The sequence below is a fragment of the Pan paniscus genome, chromosome X (assembly GCF_029289425.2).
Source record: "Pan paniscus chromosome X, NHGRI_mPanPan1-v2.0_pri, whole genome shotgun sequence".
Classification (NCBI taxonomy): Eukaryota; Metazoa; Chordata; class Mammalia; order Primates; family Hominidae; genus Pan; species Pan paniscus.
The window spans coordinates 151488432-151504372 of NC_073272.2; the positions used below are offsets into that span (position 1 = coordinate 151488432).

The 15941-nt window shown below is 40.7% G+C and overlaps 1 protein-coding gene across 3 annotated transcripts in view; it reads left to right on the forward strand.

Moving 5' to 3' along the window:
* Positions 1-15941, forward strand: part of VMA21 (vacuolar ATPase assembly factor VMA21) — an 89793-nt gene that overhangs the window by 5163 nt on the left and 68689 nt on the right. For 2 of the 3 annotated variants that reach the window (XM_034950614.2, XM_003804525.4), the window contains exons 2-3: positions 1958-2067; positions 3236-7690. The exons of the other annotated variant lie outside the window; for it this stretch is intronic. In XM_034950614.2, coding sequence (XP_034806505.1) covers positions 1958-2067; positions 3236-3378 — 253 coding nt within the window. In that variant the 3' untranslated portion in view covers positions 3379-7690. Of the gene's footprint in view, positions 1-1957; positions 2068-3235; positions 7691-15941 lie in introns of those variants that run through there. 3 annotated transcript variants of the gene reach the window in all.

Genomic DNA, 15941 nt, shown 5'->3' on the forward strand with positions numbered 1-15941 from the left:
CTTCAATTTCTTTCATCAGTGTTTTATACTTTTCAGTGTACAAGTCACTCATCGCCTTGGTTAAATTTATTCCTAAGTTTCTTTTTTTTTGAAATAGAGTCTTGCTCTGTCACCCAGGCCAGAGTAAAGTGCCCCAATCACTGCTCACTGCAGCCTTGACCTCTGGGGCTCAAACAATCCTCCCACTTCAGCCTCTTGAGTAGCTGAGATTACAGGCACGTGCCACCATGCCCAGCGAATTGTCAAAATTTTTTTTTGTAGAGGTGGGGTTTTGCTATGTTACCTAGGCTTGCGTCAAACTCCCGGCCTCAAGCCTCAGCCTTCCCAAAGTGCTGGGATTACAGGCATGAGCCACTGAGCCTGGCCCCTAAGTATTTTTTTTTAATGCTATTATAAATGAGATTGTTTTCTTGATTTCTTTTTCAGCTCAGTAAAGGATGCGGAAGTTTGTCAAGTGCTTTTTCTGCATCAACTGAGATGATCCTACTTGGTCATAATATATAATCTTTTTGATGTATTGGTTTTGTTTGTTTGTGACAGAGTCTTGCTCTGTTGCCCAGACTGGAGTGTGATTTTGGCTCATTGCAACCTCTGCCTCCCAGGATCAAGGGATTCTTGTGCCTTGGCCTCCCAAGTAGCTGGGACTATAGGCACACGCCACCACTCTCAGCTAATTTTTGTATTTTTAGTAGAGACTGGGTTTTGCCATGTTGGCCAGGCTGATCTCGAACTCCTGGCCTCAAGTGATCCACCTGCCTCGGCCTCCCAAAGTGCTGGGATTACAGGTGTGAGCCACCACACCTGGCCTGATTATTGTTGAATTTGGTTTGAAAATATGTTATTGAGGAATTTTGCACCAGTGTTCATCAGTGATGTTGTCCTGTAGTTTTCTTGCTGTGTCTGTCTGGCTTAGGTATCAAGGTGATTTGAGCCTCTTAAAACGTGTTTGGAAGTATTCTCTCTAGCTCGATTTTTCACCCATAACAGAAGTTCCTATTCCAGCTGGGGACGGCGCACTGGTCCGTTCGCTCTGCCTACCTCCTTCAGTGGTCTGGTGTCTGGTGCTGGTGGTCAGGGTTGCTGCATGGGCTCAGGGACTGGTGTGGCAGTGGCTTCCCCTGGGCCAAAGCTCTGATCCCAGTGGGGGAGGGCACGCTGGTGCGTCGGCTCCACCTGGTTAGTTTGCTGGTCCACTGTCTGGTGCTGGAGGACAGGAGGCTGGCAGCTTTCCCAGATGCAAGCTCCGATTCCAGCGGGAGAGGGCACACTGCTCCACCCGTGGTGCCTGCCGAGTTCCCTGGTCTGGTGTCTGGTGCTGGTGGTCAGGGTTGCTGCGTGGGCTCAGGGACCGGTGTGACAGTGGCTTCCCTGGGCAAAAGCTCTGATTCCAGTGTGGGAGGGTGCACAGGTGTGTCTGCCTCGTTAGTTCCCTGGTCCACTGTCTCATGCTGGAGGACAGCAAGCTGGTGGCTTCCCCTGACAGAAGCTCTGATTCCAGCAAAAGAGGGCGCGCTGATCCACCCATGGTGCCTGCTGCGTTCCCAGGTCTGGTGTCTGGTGCTGGTGGACACGGTTGCCGCATGGGTTGGGCACTGGTGCCGCTGTCCGCCGTGGCTTCCCTGGGTAAAAGCTCCAGTTCCAGAGGCAGGGGCACTGAGTTTCTTCACTTAGTTTGTTCACCCAGCTTGTTGGCAGTTGATCTGAGGTGCCCTGACGCTTCGTCTTACACTGGATATGAATGACAGTCCCTAAAGGTGGTGTATAATCTTCATGTTCCAGCTCAAGAAATTCCCACTACCCACAGCTGGTTCTCTAGGATCTTCGGATTACGAGTCCCTGCCTGTGATCTTCCTCCTGCATAGCATCTCATTTGTGGATGTTTATAGTTTCAGGGACATAAGAGCATTTGGATATGACTGTGCAGGTTCTGATTTTCTCTTTGTTTACTTTATTCCAGAAATGAAAGCTCATTAGCATCTACACTGAAGACGCTCCTGTTCTTCACAGCTTTAATGATCACTGTTCCTATTGGGTTATATTTCACAACTAAATCTTATATATTTGAAGGTAATCTTAGACCCATTAAAACAAGATGTTTTCCCCCAATTTAAGATTCTGTGCTTTTATGACCTCTTTATATCTTTAAACTGGGTATTCTTATTTTTTTCTTGTTTAGCTTTTCAAAAAATCATATTGCTCATAATGAGTCTTTATGAAATAACTTGTTGTTTCAGCTTGACAGTTTTCCTATGGTTTTCTGTGAAATAGCTTGCAAATCCTTTCTCTTAGTACCTTTTAAAGAATAGGGGTTGGCTGACATGGGAGGAGGAATTTTGGGGGAATGGACTTTAGTGTCAGATAATGGAAGGAAGAGAGAATGAAGTCCCCTTTTTGATGTTGAAATTTTTTTTTTTTTTGAGACAGTTTCACTCTTGTTGCACAGGCTGGAGTGCAATGGCGCGATCTCGGCTCACCGCAACCCCCGCCTCCCATGTTCAAGCGATTCTCCTGTCTCAGCCTCCTGAGTATCTGGGATTACAGGCACCCGTCACTACCCCCGACTGATTTTTGGTATTTTTAGAAGAGACGGGGTTTCGCCATGTTGGCCAGGCTGGTCTCGAACTCGTGACCTCAGGTGATCCACCCGCCTCGGCCTCCCAGAGTGCTGGGATTACAAGCGTGAGCCACCGCACCCGGCCTGAAGTCTTTATAATTATGGTTTTGTTTAAAACAATGTTTGTTTGTTTGTTTGTTTTTGAGCCGGAGTCTCGCTCAGTCGCCCAGGCTGGAGTGCAGTGGTGCGATCTCGGCTCGCGTCAAGCTCTGCCTCCCAGGTTCATGCCATTCTGCTGCCTCAGCCTCCCGAGTAGCTGGGACTACAGGCGCCTGCCACTACGCCTGGCTAATTTTTTTGTATTTTTAGTAGAGACGGGGTTTCACGGTGTTAGCCAGCATGGTTTCCATCTCCTGACCTCGTGATCTGCCCGTCTTGGCCTCCCAAAGTGCTGGGATTACAGGCGTGAGCCACTGCGCCCGGCCAACATAATGTTCTTAATATATAGAAGGTACTCATATCTTTTAGTGAATACTTTATTCATTACCACCCAAAATATTACTTTTTAATTGCCTGACTAGTTAAATAAATACATCATAAAAATTAGGATGCTTTGTTTTTTTTTTTTGTACTTTGGTAAATTTTGCAATAAAATGGAAACTGTTTTTTTTCTCTTGATAGGCGCCCTTGGGATGTCCAATAGGGACAGCTATTTTTACGCTGCTATTGTTGCAGTGGTCGCCGTCCATGTGGTGCTGGCCCTCTTTGTGTATGTGGCCTGGAATGAAGGCTCACGACAGTGGCGTGAAGGCAAACAGGATTAAAGTGAACATCACCTTTTGATAGCATTAAATTCATTTTTTAAAATGATAAATGCTGGAGGGGGCCATCTGATTTGAATAAAGTTGAAAGAACATGTTAAAGTCAGTCTTAAGGAGTCACGTTTGAGTAGTGTAAATTTTGATCTTTCTAATATGTTGGTGTGTATATTCAGTTTTAACTGTATGAATCTGATTTGCAAATGAGAATTTGGAAAAGTTAAATTAGTTACAAAGAAATATGTTAATTTAATTAGACAATACTCTGGAAGGAATTTTATCTTTCAACAAAACATGTTTTATAGTATTCTGACTTACGGTTGCTTTTGAGTTTTACTCATTTAGATATATTAAGATGCACACAGTGAAGCAAATTAAACTCCACTTTACGCTGGAATGCTTTCTTTAGCATGAAAATACCAGGTCCTTGGATTTGGGATTTTAATTTCCTATGGAAAGTTGCTTAAATTGTGGACACTGGAATTAATCTGAATGTCACTGAGGAATTTCACATGAAGTGTAATCCCTAGTCAATAAGAATTATCCATTACATTATTTTATGGGAAAACTAGGCTAAATTACATCCATTCAGGTAAAAGGACCTTAGCTTACTGAAGGATCTAAAGAGCAAAGCAAAGATCTCACTACTCAAACACTCAGCCTGCTTCCTTCAAGTCCCCTTGCAGGCCAGCTTTGTGCTTTGCAGACCAACTTTTTAATGAGATACTTTGCTTCCTCATTCAACATTGAAGCTAGGCTTCAATTAAAAGGTTCGAGGAAGCTCCATTTAAAATTTTTTTTTTACTATTTTTTAAAATTGTAGTGTATATGATAGGAATTTGCATTTAAATATGTTCATTTTTGCATATGTTAGGAGTGGAAACAATCTGGAAAACGTTTTTTTTTTCACCCAAAAAGTATTCTCCTTGGGCATATCTGATGGAAAAAACCCTTGATTTTATTTTCGTATCTTTAGTCTGTGTTCTTTCTAGTTATTTGGTACTAATTATGTGCAATCTAAAAACACTCCCACAAGCATTTGTTTTTTAATTATAAAATCATAGTATATGTTCTTTGTAGAAAACTGGAAAAATACATATTCAAACAGGAAAAAAAATCAAAATTCCCCATAATGTTGCCATCTAAAAATAACCTCTATTTTAGTTGATATCCCGTATTCATTTTTGAAAGCCATTTCTTAATGCTAGTTTGATACACACTAAAAGTTTAGCTTACAAGTTCAAATTCTGCCAGCTTTTCCTGACAGCTATTTGCATTTTTTCAGATGAGTGATTATTGGCCATTTTCTTTTTCTTTTTCTTTATTTTATTTATTTATTTTTTTTTGAGACAGAGTTTTGCTCTGTCACCCAGGCTGGAGTGCAGTGGTGCAATCTCGGCTCACTGCAACCTCTGCCTCCTGGGTTCAAGTGATTCTCCACCTCAGCCTCCCAAGTAGCTGGGACTACGGATGCCTGCCACCACGCCTGGCTAATTTTTTTTTGTATTTTTTTGTAGAGACGGGGTTTCACCATGTTGTCCAGGCTAATCTTGAACTTGTGACCTCAGGTGATCCACCCGCCTCGGCCTCCGAAAGTGCTGGGATTACAGGCGTGAGCCACCACGCCTGGCCTTATTGACCATTTTCTAAATAAACACATTCTATCTTTATTCTCTTAAAATTCAAATTTTCTGTTACTGATAATCCTAATACTTAGGATTCTTGCTTAAGTATGTGAAACCATTACCGATTTGTTGTTCACATTTATTTTTTATGTTGTGAAACTGGACTAAAGGAATAGAGGGATGATTAGTCATGAAAGTCAAATAGCATTTGTGTTTAACTGTTGAGAAAAGTGAAAGATCGGTATGATTATTATGGAACTGTTTTTAATTCTTGCTTAAAGACTACAATTTTAGTATAATGACATTTGAGTCTAGGGTAGTATGTGGTAGATTTCTAGATGGTCCCTAATTAAGAAGTATTGTTGTATTTAGAATTGTCCACCTAATTTCTTTTTATATAATGCCAAGGTATTTCTTGTGCTTTTGGGATCTTATGCTGTTTGTAAAATGTTACTGTCCAATGTTGGATTATTGTTTTGGTTTCAGGCATTTGCTGAATAGGTAATGATACATGGGTATTTTTCTGCAAGTATTTAAACCAGGGGCATATGCAAAGGCAGTTGTAATTTCCTCTTGGAAAAAGCGCCAAATGTTTGAAGGTTAAAATCAAATGCTAGGGTTGATATTTAGGCTTATAACAAAATAGGCTTGTTTTCAAAGCAGTTTTTTCCTAGAATTTTAACTGTTAACTCACTAGTTTGCTGCTGTTTTTAACTATGTTAAATAACATATGGTATTTGACAAATAGATTTATTTTTCAAAGTGTCTCACTAGTTTCCTTTTACACAATGTATATACTTCAAGATGTATAGAAAGGAAAGCTACAGTTGAGCCCTTATACATGTTTTAAGGTAGAAATATGTTCCCTATTGTTTGAAAACTGATTGTAAGAATAACCTCAGTTAGGAGATATAACTTGAAGTGTCAGTCCAAACTACTGATTTAACCCTATTTACGGTAACACATTACCTTCCTCACCTCCTGTTTGGCCCTGGAGAATGTAGTCCTTTTTCTCATTTGTGTTGAGAAATGAAAAGTCTGCTGTAGAATGTATCTGATGTCATTAGTTCTTCAAATGGATACCATTGTACATATAACAGTAGAATTTGGTTTGGGGTTGTTAGTGAAAAAAAATTTAAACCTGCCATTAAAAATCCCCATGTTTCATGGAAATCTAACAGAAATACATTTTAATAATTAGAACATTTTGTTTTCTTTTTTCTTTTTTTTTTTTTTCGAGACGGAGTTTTGCCCTTCTTGCCCAGGCTGGAGTGCAAGGGCGCAATCTCGGCTCACTGCAACCTCCGCCTCCCGGGTTCAAGCAGTTCTCCTGCCTCAGCCCCCTGAGTACCTCAGATGACAGGTGCGTGCCACCACACCCGGCTAATTTTTGTATTTTTAGTAGAGACGGGGTTTCACCATGTTAGCCAGGCTAGTCTCGAACTCCTGACCTCAGGTGATCCACCCGCCTCCGCCTCCCAAAGTGCTGGGATTACAGGTATCAGCCACCATGCCTGGCCTAATAATTAGAACATTTTCATCATGAAAATGTCATCAGCTTTGCCAAAAGAAACAACCAATTGACTTGTTTGGCGTTTGTTTTCCATTTTCATGTCAATTTTATGTATACAGTTAGAATACCCAAGGAGACCACTAAAATCAGTTAAACAAGTGGGGTATATACAAAGAAAGATGAAACCCGAAAGTACATAAAAAGGATTTAAATCCGATTTTAGATGTACCTAGTGTGTATTTCTTATCTCTAGACAAGTTCATGTTTATTGTTTAATTTATGCCCAAGTGAAGTTGTAAACTTATGGTTCAACTCTGACACAGAATTTGTCACTTGTCTGAGGTCAGTGGCAGGTTTCTCTGCGGTCAAGCACTCTGTGTCACCCACCAGATTAGTATAACTATTAATTCAGACTGTACTCCTATGTTTAAGATAATTTTTACAAGAGCTGGCTGAAGCAGCACATTAGTAACCTGACAAGATTTCTTTTTCCCTTTTCAGGGGGAAAGGGTCGCCTTAAAAATAAATTATTTTCAGGGACTTTGGGAATCTAATGATAAATATTACACATAATCTATGAATAGCTTAATCCTTTATATATTCCTTAAAATAGGAATTCCTCGACATCACTCCTGGCCACACTTTCCTTGCCTGTGTTGTTGCTATGTGTATTTGAAAGTAATATCTGCATTCCTTTTAAGATGTTCTGTAAGTCATATTTGTCAGTTATACAGAGTAGTCTTCCTTTTTCCCACGTTCAGTGTAATCTCACTGAACAGTAATAATAGCAATAGCTAACAACATCTGCACAGCACCTTACAGTTTGCAAAGAACGTTCACACATTCTCATTTGAGTTTTGCATAGTGAACCTGTTACGAGATGTCTCTTGACGTCGATGCTAAAAGTGTTAGAATCTTTAAATCACTAGAGTCATTGAATATGCTGTAGTATTGAATAGTGCCCTGACTAGGGGGAGGATTTAGATGTGCTGCATTTCAAGCCGTGTATAATCATCAAAATGGGGGGCTTGAGTTCTTTAGCTACTTGAATCCGATTTACTTCTGTTAAGTGATGCTTTTCTAACCGTTTTCTGGATGGATTTTATATTCACTATATTGTAGCTTGTAATTTGTATAAATTTACCATCTGATGTCATTAAAAAAAGTGTTTGTAGTGCTACTTTGCTGTGTCCTGATTCAATTAATGTTTTATTAACCGCTCTGTTTTTAAAAATTTGTTTGCCTGCTTCTCGTTTTATAACATGTAGAAGATGTACAGAGCTCACTTTAAAAAATTTGTTCGTTGGCCTCTGTTTGTGCTATGTAGATTATATAGAGAGCTGTCAAGGATAAGTTTTTATGCAGTAAATGTCAACCAGAAATGCTCAAACTGATTGGGAGTGTGGGGGACGGGTGTTGAGCTGTAAAGGGCTGGTTATACTTCGTCTGGGGTGGGCTTCAAATGCCCCTAAAGGAGAGTTGAGAAATAGTTATGGCTAATTAAATGTGGAAATAGATAATTCCTGACGACGTCCACATGCCACCCCCTCATGACTAATGTCCTGTGTCCTCTGTCCTCTAATCACCCATTGATTGCACTCCAGCTCCTTCCTGTGCTTCTGAGGACTCCAGCTAATTCTTACTAATAAATGTTAATATCCCCTTCCCAAACACATTTGAGACGTCTTAGTATTAACAAATTTTATAGGTTATGAGATGTCCAGGGAACTCAGGAAACAGGTAATGGCATTGCAGAAACTACAGGACAGCAGTTCTGAAAGTTTACTGGAATCACCTTGTAGGATTTATTAAAAATAACTGATTGCCTAAATGTAACCCAGACCTTCTGAATCGGACTCTCTGGGGGTGGGGGCCTAGAAAGCTCTTTGGGGCGGGGCGTGGTGGCTCACGCCTGTAATCCCAGCACTTTGGGAGGCCGAGGCGGCGGACCACGAGGTCAAGAGATAGAGACCATCCTGGCCAATGTGGTGAAACCCTATCTCTACTAAAAATACAAAAATTAGCTGAGTGCAGTGGTGCGTGCCTGTAGTTCCAGCTACTCAGGAGGCTGTGGCAGGAGAATCACTTGAACCTGGGAGGTGGAGGTTGCAGTGAGCCGAGAGCCTGGTGACAGAGCAATACTCTGTCTCAAAAAAAAAAAAAAAAAAATTTGGAACAGGCAGTGATCAACATGAAGCTGGATTGAGAACTACTGCTGGAGATTTAGAATTGTGCCTCCCAGTGTATGTGTTTAATGATGGACTTGAAGATGTTTGTATAAAGCCTGAAGTAAGCACACACCTTATTAGGCAAAGGTAGAATGTTGATAATGCTATATCGAAGGTGCAATTTAAAATAAGGAGACCTTTACTGGGTTCCTGACAATCCATATTGACTTTGCTTCAGTGCTAATGAATGATGTTGAATGAAAATTTTAGTACGGGGAACAGCCAACTTAAGAAACAACTGAGGCGTGCGTAGATAGACATGGCCACTGCTGTGCCTGTGATGCCTTTTTCTTATTTGGAATCCTCACTGCTGTGGACTTTGGAGAGAAGGAAAACCAATAGGAGTATGTGAATCTGAGATTTCTAAACCAGAGAGGTAATGGAGAAAAGCAGAAATGGTTTCTAGGCACATTTGTGCTATTAACCCTCTGGCTTCCCTGCACCCCATTACCTTTCACTGCTTACGTGCCTGCACTTCCTTTCACATACGCCCTGCTCATGCGCCCATTAAAGATGCATTGAGGTTAGCCCTTTTGGTAAATACAGGATGAAGGTGGAGAACATTAGTTCGCAACCTGGCAACCCAGGGATGCTTTCCTCCAAAAGAGGATCCAGCAGCCCTGAGGGAGGGGATACTACAAATGGCACACCCTGCATCTGTGTGCATCTCACCACCTTCACTGCTCCCACTTCGGGCCAGCCCAGATTTACTCCTCGCCTGGAGCCTCAAATTGGTTTCTGCTGCCCTTCTTGCACCTGTGGTCACTTTGCCACAAAGCAACTAGAAGTTTCCTTTAAAGATAATAGATCAGGCATACCATGCCTCTGCTCAAAATCCTCCCAATAGCTCCCCATCTCACTCAGGAAGATTTAGACTCCATATGTGGCCTACAAGCCAGGCCACTTCCTTTCACTTCATTCCCACCCCACTTGCTCACCATTTGCCAGCCTCCTGGACTTCTTGGTGTTCCCCGAACCTCCCATACTGAGTCCCATTAGCTGTTCCCTCTGCCTGGTACCCTCTTCCCAGATCTTCTCACAGCTGGCTCTTCCTCACCCTTCAGGTCACAATGCTCATGCCACCTCAGAGAGGTTTCCCCTGACAACCTAAAGCGGTGAGACTCCCATTGCTATCACAACACTTAATACTGGGTGAAATTATTTTATTAGCCACCTCCTTCCACTAAAATGTAAGTGCAGGAAGGTAGGCACTTTGTTTTATTCACCACTGAATCCCTAGGACCTCAGAGTTGCATGAGAGTTTGGCCAGCCCCTACTAAATGGGAAGATAACAACACAGGCCCCCTGTGCCAAATTGTCTGCTCTGCCTCAGGAAGAAGACCAAAATGGTTGGAGGGGCATCAGATTTTTTTCCTCCCATCTGTATCTGTAGCACTCTGTTCCCAGGACTCTGCATTTTGCTCTGAAGCCCTAAAACACACCCCCCTTTCTCAACCAGCCCCAACCCCATCCCTCACCACTACATCTGTGGTTTTTTGCACGCAAACAGAGCAGCAGGGAAGCTGGGTATGCTGTTCATGGATGTGGGGGCGGGGCTTTCCCATTTAGTATGGTTTCATAGAATGCTCTTGATGTGTCCTGCTGACACAGGTCTGGGAAGACCCACCAGTTCTCTTTCTCTTGCTCTGTTGCTGCGATTCTGCAATTATCAGCAATGTTATCATGTTTAGCTCTGGCCTGTGAACATGCACATAAAGAATGAATTAGAGTAGAAACAGAATCTGATTTTCCCAGCTATGTGTAAATTATAAAAATATACATTTTAAAGAAAAATGTACGTTGGATAGCCAGATTTTGTTGCTTTAAAAATATTCACAATAGAAAATGAAACTAGGGGCTGTGAAAAATGAAGTCTGTTCACATGTCTACCATTTCTTTCATAAGAATTGTATGTAGGACAGGCCAAGGGCACCATGCATTTTTTCCTCTACCATTTCTGCTGCTGCTAGCTAGAGACACAGTCCTCTTCCACCCTTTACTCACCCTCCTTCCGAACTCACCTCAGACCAATTAGAATTAAGATAAAAATTTGAGTGGGAAATGAATAGAAAGCCCAGGAAAATGGAATAAGCAAGAAAAGTTAGACAATTTCTTCCAAATGACTTGGACAGTCTGGTGGGGACTGTCACCTGTGGTAGGCTGAATTTTAAGATGCTCCAAGATTCCCACTCCCTGTCTGTTCCCTTCCCTTATAGCTTCCTTGATTAGATGACTTTATGAGTTTCCTGTGACTGCTGTAAAAGAGTACCATGGACTAGGGGGCTTCAACAACAGAAATGCATTGTCTCCCAGTTCTGGAGGCTGGAAGTCCAAGATCAAGGTGTAGGCAGGGCTGGTTCCTTCTGAGGTATCTCTCCTTGGCTTGTAGATGACCGTCTTCTCCCTGTGTCTTCTCTTGATCTTCCCTCTGTGTGGCATTTGTGTCCTAATCACTTCTTACAAGGACCCCAGTCACACTGGATTAGGGCCCATCCTAATGACCTTGTTTTACCTTAGTTACCTCTTTAAAGAGCCTATCTCCATATATAGTCACATTCTCAGGTACTAGTGTTTAGGACTTCAACATATGAATTTTTTAGAGGGGACACAATTTGGTATATAACAGTTGTTACATGGTGTGCTAGGCAGAATAATGACCCATCAGATATGCTCATCTGAATGCTTAGAACCTGTAAATATGTTACTTGATCTGGCAGGGGAGAATTAAGGTTGTAGATGGAATTAAGTCTGCCTCTCAGCTGACTTTAAGACAGGGAGAATATTATCAATTTTTTTGGGTGGGCCCAGTGTTATTTGTCACAGGCTCTTGTGGTTGGCTAAAAATATGGTACCCCAAAGATATATTCACTTATTATTTCCTAGAACCTGTGGATATTACCTTATGTAGGAAAAGAGTGAGTATTACCTTATACGGGAAAAGTGATGAAGGATGTTGAGAGGAACTGTTTATCCTGGATTATCTGGATGGGATAATTCTTGATAATTTTTGAAATCCTAAGTGCTATCACATGCATACATATAAGAGAGAGCAGAGGGAATTTGAGACATACCCATGCAGAGGAGACAGCCATGTGAAGATGGAGGCAGAGATGGGAGTGAGTCAGCCACAAGCCAAGGAAGCCTGGGGCCACCAAAAGCTGGAAGAGGCAAGGAAGGATTCTCCCCCAGAGCCTCTCGGAGGAGTGTGGCTCTCTTGATGCCTTGATTTAGGATTTCTGACCTCTAGAACTATGAGAAAATACATTTCTACTGTTTTAACCCATTATGCTGGAGGTTGCAGATTTTTTTGTGTGAAAAATCAGACCTTGGTGATGACCTCGAGCAGTAGGATAGAAATAATTCCCACAAGCTTAGCGTTCCAATAGTGAAACACTAGGCATAAATGGATTAAACCACCAAATGTGTGATAATCTGTTATGGCTGCCACAAGGAACTAATACAGGTCCTTAAAAGTGGAAGAGGGAAGTTCAGGAGGAAGTTAGAGTGATGTGATATCAGAAGGACTCAACCTGCTGTTCCTGGCTTGGCTGATGGAGGAGGAGAGCTGCAAACCAGGGGCTGTGGGCAGCCTCTAAAAGCTGGAATCCCATCATCACAGTTCTCTGGCTAGGTCACCAGCTTCTCAAAACACCAGTGACACAATGGTGCGCTGAAGAGTTTGAGAGGGAACCTTATGAAACGGTTCTCAACCCCTACTCCCATTTCTGCCTGGGTGAATTCTAGAGGTCCATGCATTTCCATGCAGTTAGGCACCATGTCAATACATCTTTCTCCCACTCTGCCCAATGCCTGGCACAGAATAGGTGTCTAAGGCATGTGGTGAATGAATGGATGTCATTCCGTATTATGTCCCTTTTTAGAAATCTTTCTATTTAGTTTCATATTAATATGTGTTCTGTTCTCTTAAGCCTCTGAGGCAGCTGGGCCTGACACGTAGGGGACTACTAGCGGTGAATGACCTCCAGAACTAGACCCCATCTCTGTCTTCAACGCAATGTTTTCTACATAATGCACATTCTTCATAACTAATATCATTTGATCACACAGTTATTTATATCTCAGAAGTCGATATAGTTTTCATTTTAGAAGATGTATGTTCTTTCTGTTAATGCAGTGGTTTTTAAAAGTTTAATCTGTAGCTGTTCCACAATATCAAGTGATCATTTTAATGTTGATTGTTATCTGTTTCATTTAGCTTTGATTATTGTTACTAATAATGACTCTTTATAATAACCTTCATTTAATGTTATGATTATCTATAATCCAAGCATAGACCATTGAGGTGGCTGTTTTAGGAGGACCCTTCTAGCTAGACATAACAGATGTTTTGCTTGTCACATTGAACTCAAGGAACAAGCTTCCTGAACTCTGACCACATAATAAAATACATATAATCATTTGAACAAAGTAAACATTGGTATGTTGAATATTTAATTTTTTTCATTTTCATTATAAATATGCAATGTGTGTTATAGCAGCCAGAATGTAGGTTTTTGTTTTTTTTTTTTAAAAATGAATAAATAAAAATAAATATGCATTTTTTAAAGTGCATTTCATGAGATCTTCTCTTTAACTTCTTTGGGATAAAGTGATTATCTTTCATATTCTAAAGAATGTTTAGTGGATTTTCTTAGCAGCTATCAGGCTTTCCCTTGTAAGCTAGCCCAGTGGGCTGTGTTGTACTTCCTAATCCAAAATCTTTGAGTTGTAAAACATCCTAAAAGAAAACGACAGCATTTAAAAAAAACATGTACTTTATATTTTAGAGGAGTTTTAAGTTTATAGCAAAATTAAGCAGAAAGTACAGAGTTTCCATATGTCCTCCTCACCTGCTCCCACACCCCCAGCCATCCCCACCATCAACATGAACCTAACACTGACACATCTTTATCACCTAAATTCCATAGTATACATTAGGGTTCATTCTTGGTGTTGTACATTTTTGACAAATGTATAATCACATGTATCCACCATTATAGTATATCCCACAGAATAGTTTCACTGCCTTAAAATTCTCCTGTGCTTTACCCATTCATTCCTTCCTCCACCCAAGTCCCTAGCAACCACTGATCTTTTTACTGTTTACATAGTTTTGCCTTTTTCCAGAATGTCATATTGTTGGAATCTTACAATATGTAGCCTTTCCAGACTGGCTTCTTTCACTTAGCAGTATGCATTTATGCTTCTTCCATGTCTTTTTGTGGCTTAATAGCACATTTATTTTTATTGCTGAATAATACTCCACTGTCTGGATGTACCACAATTTATCCATTCACCTGCTGAAGTACATCTTGATGGCATCCAAGTTTTGGCAATTATGAATAAAGCTAGGATAAGCATTCGTGTACCGGTTCTTGTGTGGACATAAGTTCTTAACTCATTTCGATAAATATCAAGGAGCAAGATTGCTGGATCGTACGGTAGGAGTATGTTGAGTTTTATAAGAAACCACCAAACTGTCTTTCAGACTGGCTGTACCATTTTGCATTCCTACCAGCAATGAATGGGAACTCCTCTTGCCCCCATACCCTCACCAATATTTGGTGCTGTCAGTGTTCTGGATTTTGGCCATTCTAATAGGTGTGTAGTGGTATCTCGTTGTTTTAATTTAAAATTCCCTGATAATATATGATGTGGAGTATCTTTTCCTGTGCTTGTTTCCATCTGTATATGTTCTCTAGAGGGGTGTTACAGCGCATTTTAATAACAAATATTTTAATCAAGACTTTTAAAAAACTGACAATCTTTTCAAATCTTTTAAAAAAGTCATCTTCTTTGTTTTGGTTGCTGTTTCCCGTTACCAGTAATAAGAAACATTTTGTAAAATCTAAAGTCTGAAATGAAATATATGAATCAAAAATGCCTGATGTTTGGGAAGCACATTGATTAAGGAGATGGAGGACCTGGCTTCTCGTCTCATCTTGCCTCTAAGTGTGTGATCTTTTAGGCAAGTCACTTTCCTTTCTGAATCTTGGTGTCTTCTGTAAAGTAAAGGGAAGGACTAAGATGATTTCTAAAGTTCTTGCGGCTGAGTTTCTTTTGTTTTTGTATTTTATGTCAGTCGCTAGAGTTACCACTGTCAACATATAGACATCTGAGCCCTTTGACTGCCTCATGATACATTTAATATCGTTATCGTGAAAATTTTCCATGTTTCTTGTCCATGCTGAAATGAAGAGCTTTCAATGAGGCTGAAACCTAGCAACCAGCTCTCCTGAAATATCTCATTGAATTTTTTTGTTTGTAGAGAGTATTAGGAGAGAGTATAGACGGCAAAAATGGCAACGATGCTTCAGCGTTAATTTCATTTGATGACTCACCTATTCCGTCATCCAAAGATGGCATTGATCTAAATTGTGACCTTTTCTTCTATCTCATATCATTAAAATAATGCCAGTAAAAGGGCAGTGACTCACCACTGGAGCAGATTCTTCTTGAGAAAATTAGCAATGCATTGTCATGGAAAGCTTGGGCAAAGGGTCTTGTATTAACCTCACCTGGTGAGCAAGCAGCATCCTTTGCCCAGCTCATTAAGTGCCTCTTCTATAATATTTCCTGTGGATTCAATCTAGCCTGGCTATGTTATTTTGTTGATTCTCTCCCATTTTGGCAGTATTTCAGGCTTTGAATGCACAAAGTAATTTTCCACCAAATCAGTTGTTAATTGTCACTGCCTCCATAATTGGAAGGGGCTTAGGGAACTTGTTTTGCACTCTGGAACTGTCTTCATATGTAGTTTATGGAAATAGATTTCTTTATGGACATATATATTAATTGTAGTCTCTACTTGTGGAAGTAGATACTTGGAGTGACAGAAGTGTTGAAGTTATTTTTTTCCACTTACCAAACGAGTACATCACAGGGAAAAAAAATCTAGGAGTTTGGGTCTGAAAAATATGGCCAGGTAATTATACGCAGTTTGCTTATTATTTCAACATACCCTAGTCTTATTAAATTATATGTCATGGCAATATTTAATAATAGCTGTCTCTTGTGTTTAATCTATGCTTCTCTAGCCTACCAAATTCTAGAAGACACTGGATGTAAGTGCTTATATTCCCTTTGGAAAATAGTAACATAACATTACATGTACTTGAAAACTTGATAAATACCTCACACAATTGGAAGAAACCATCTCAAAATCATCTAGTCTCACTCTTCATTGTATCGATGAGACCCAGA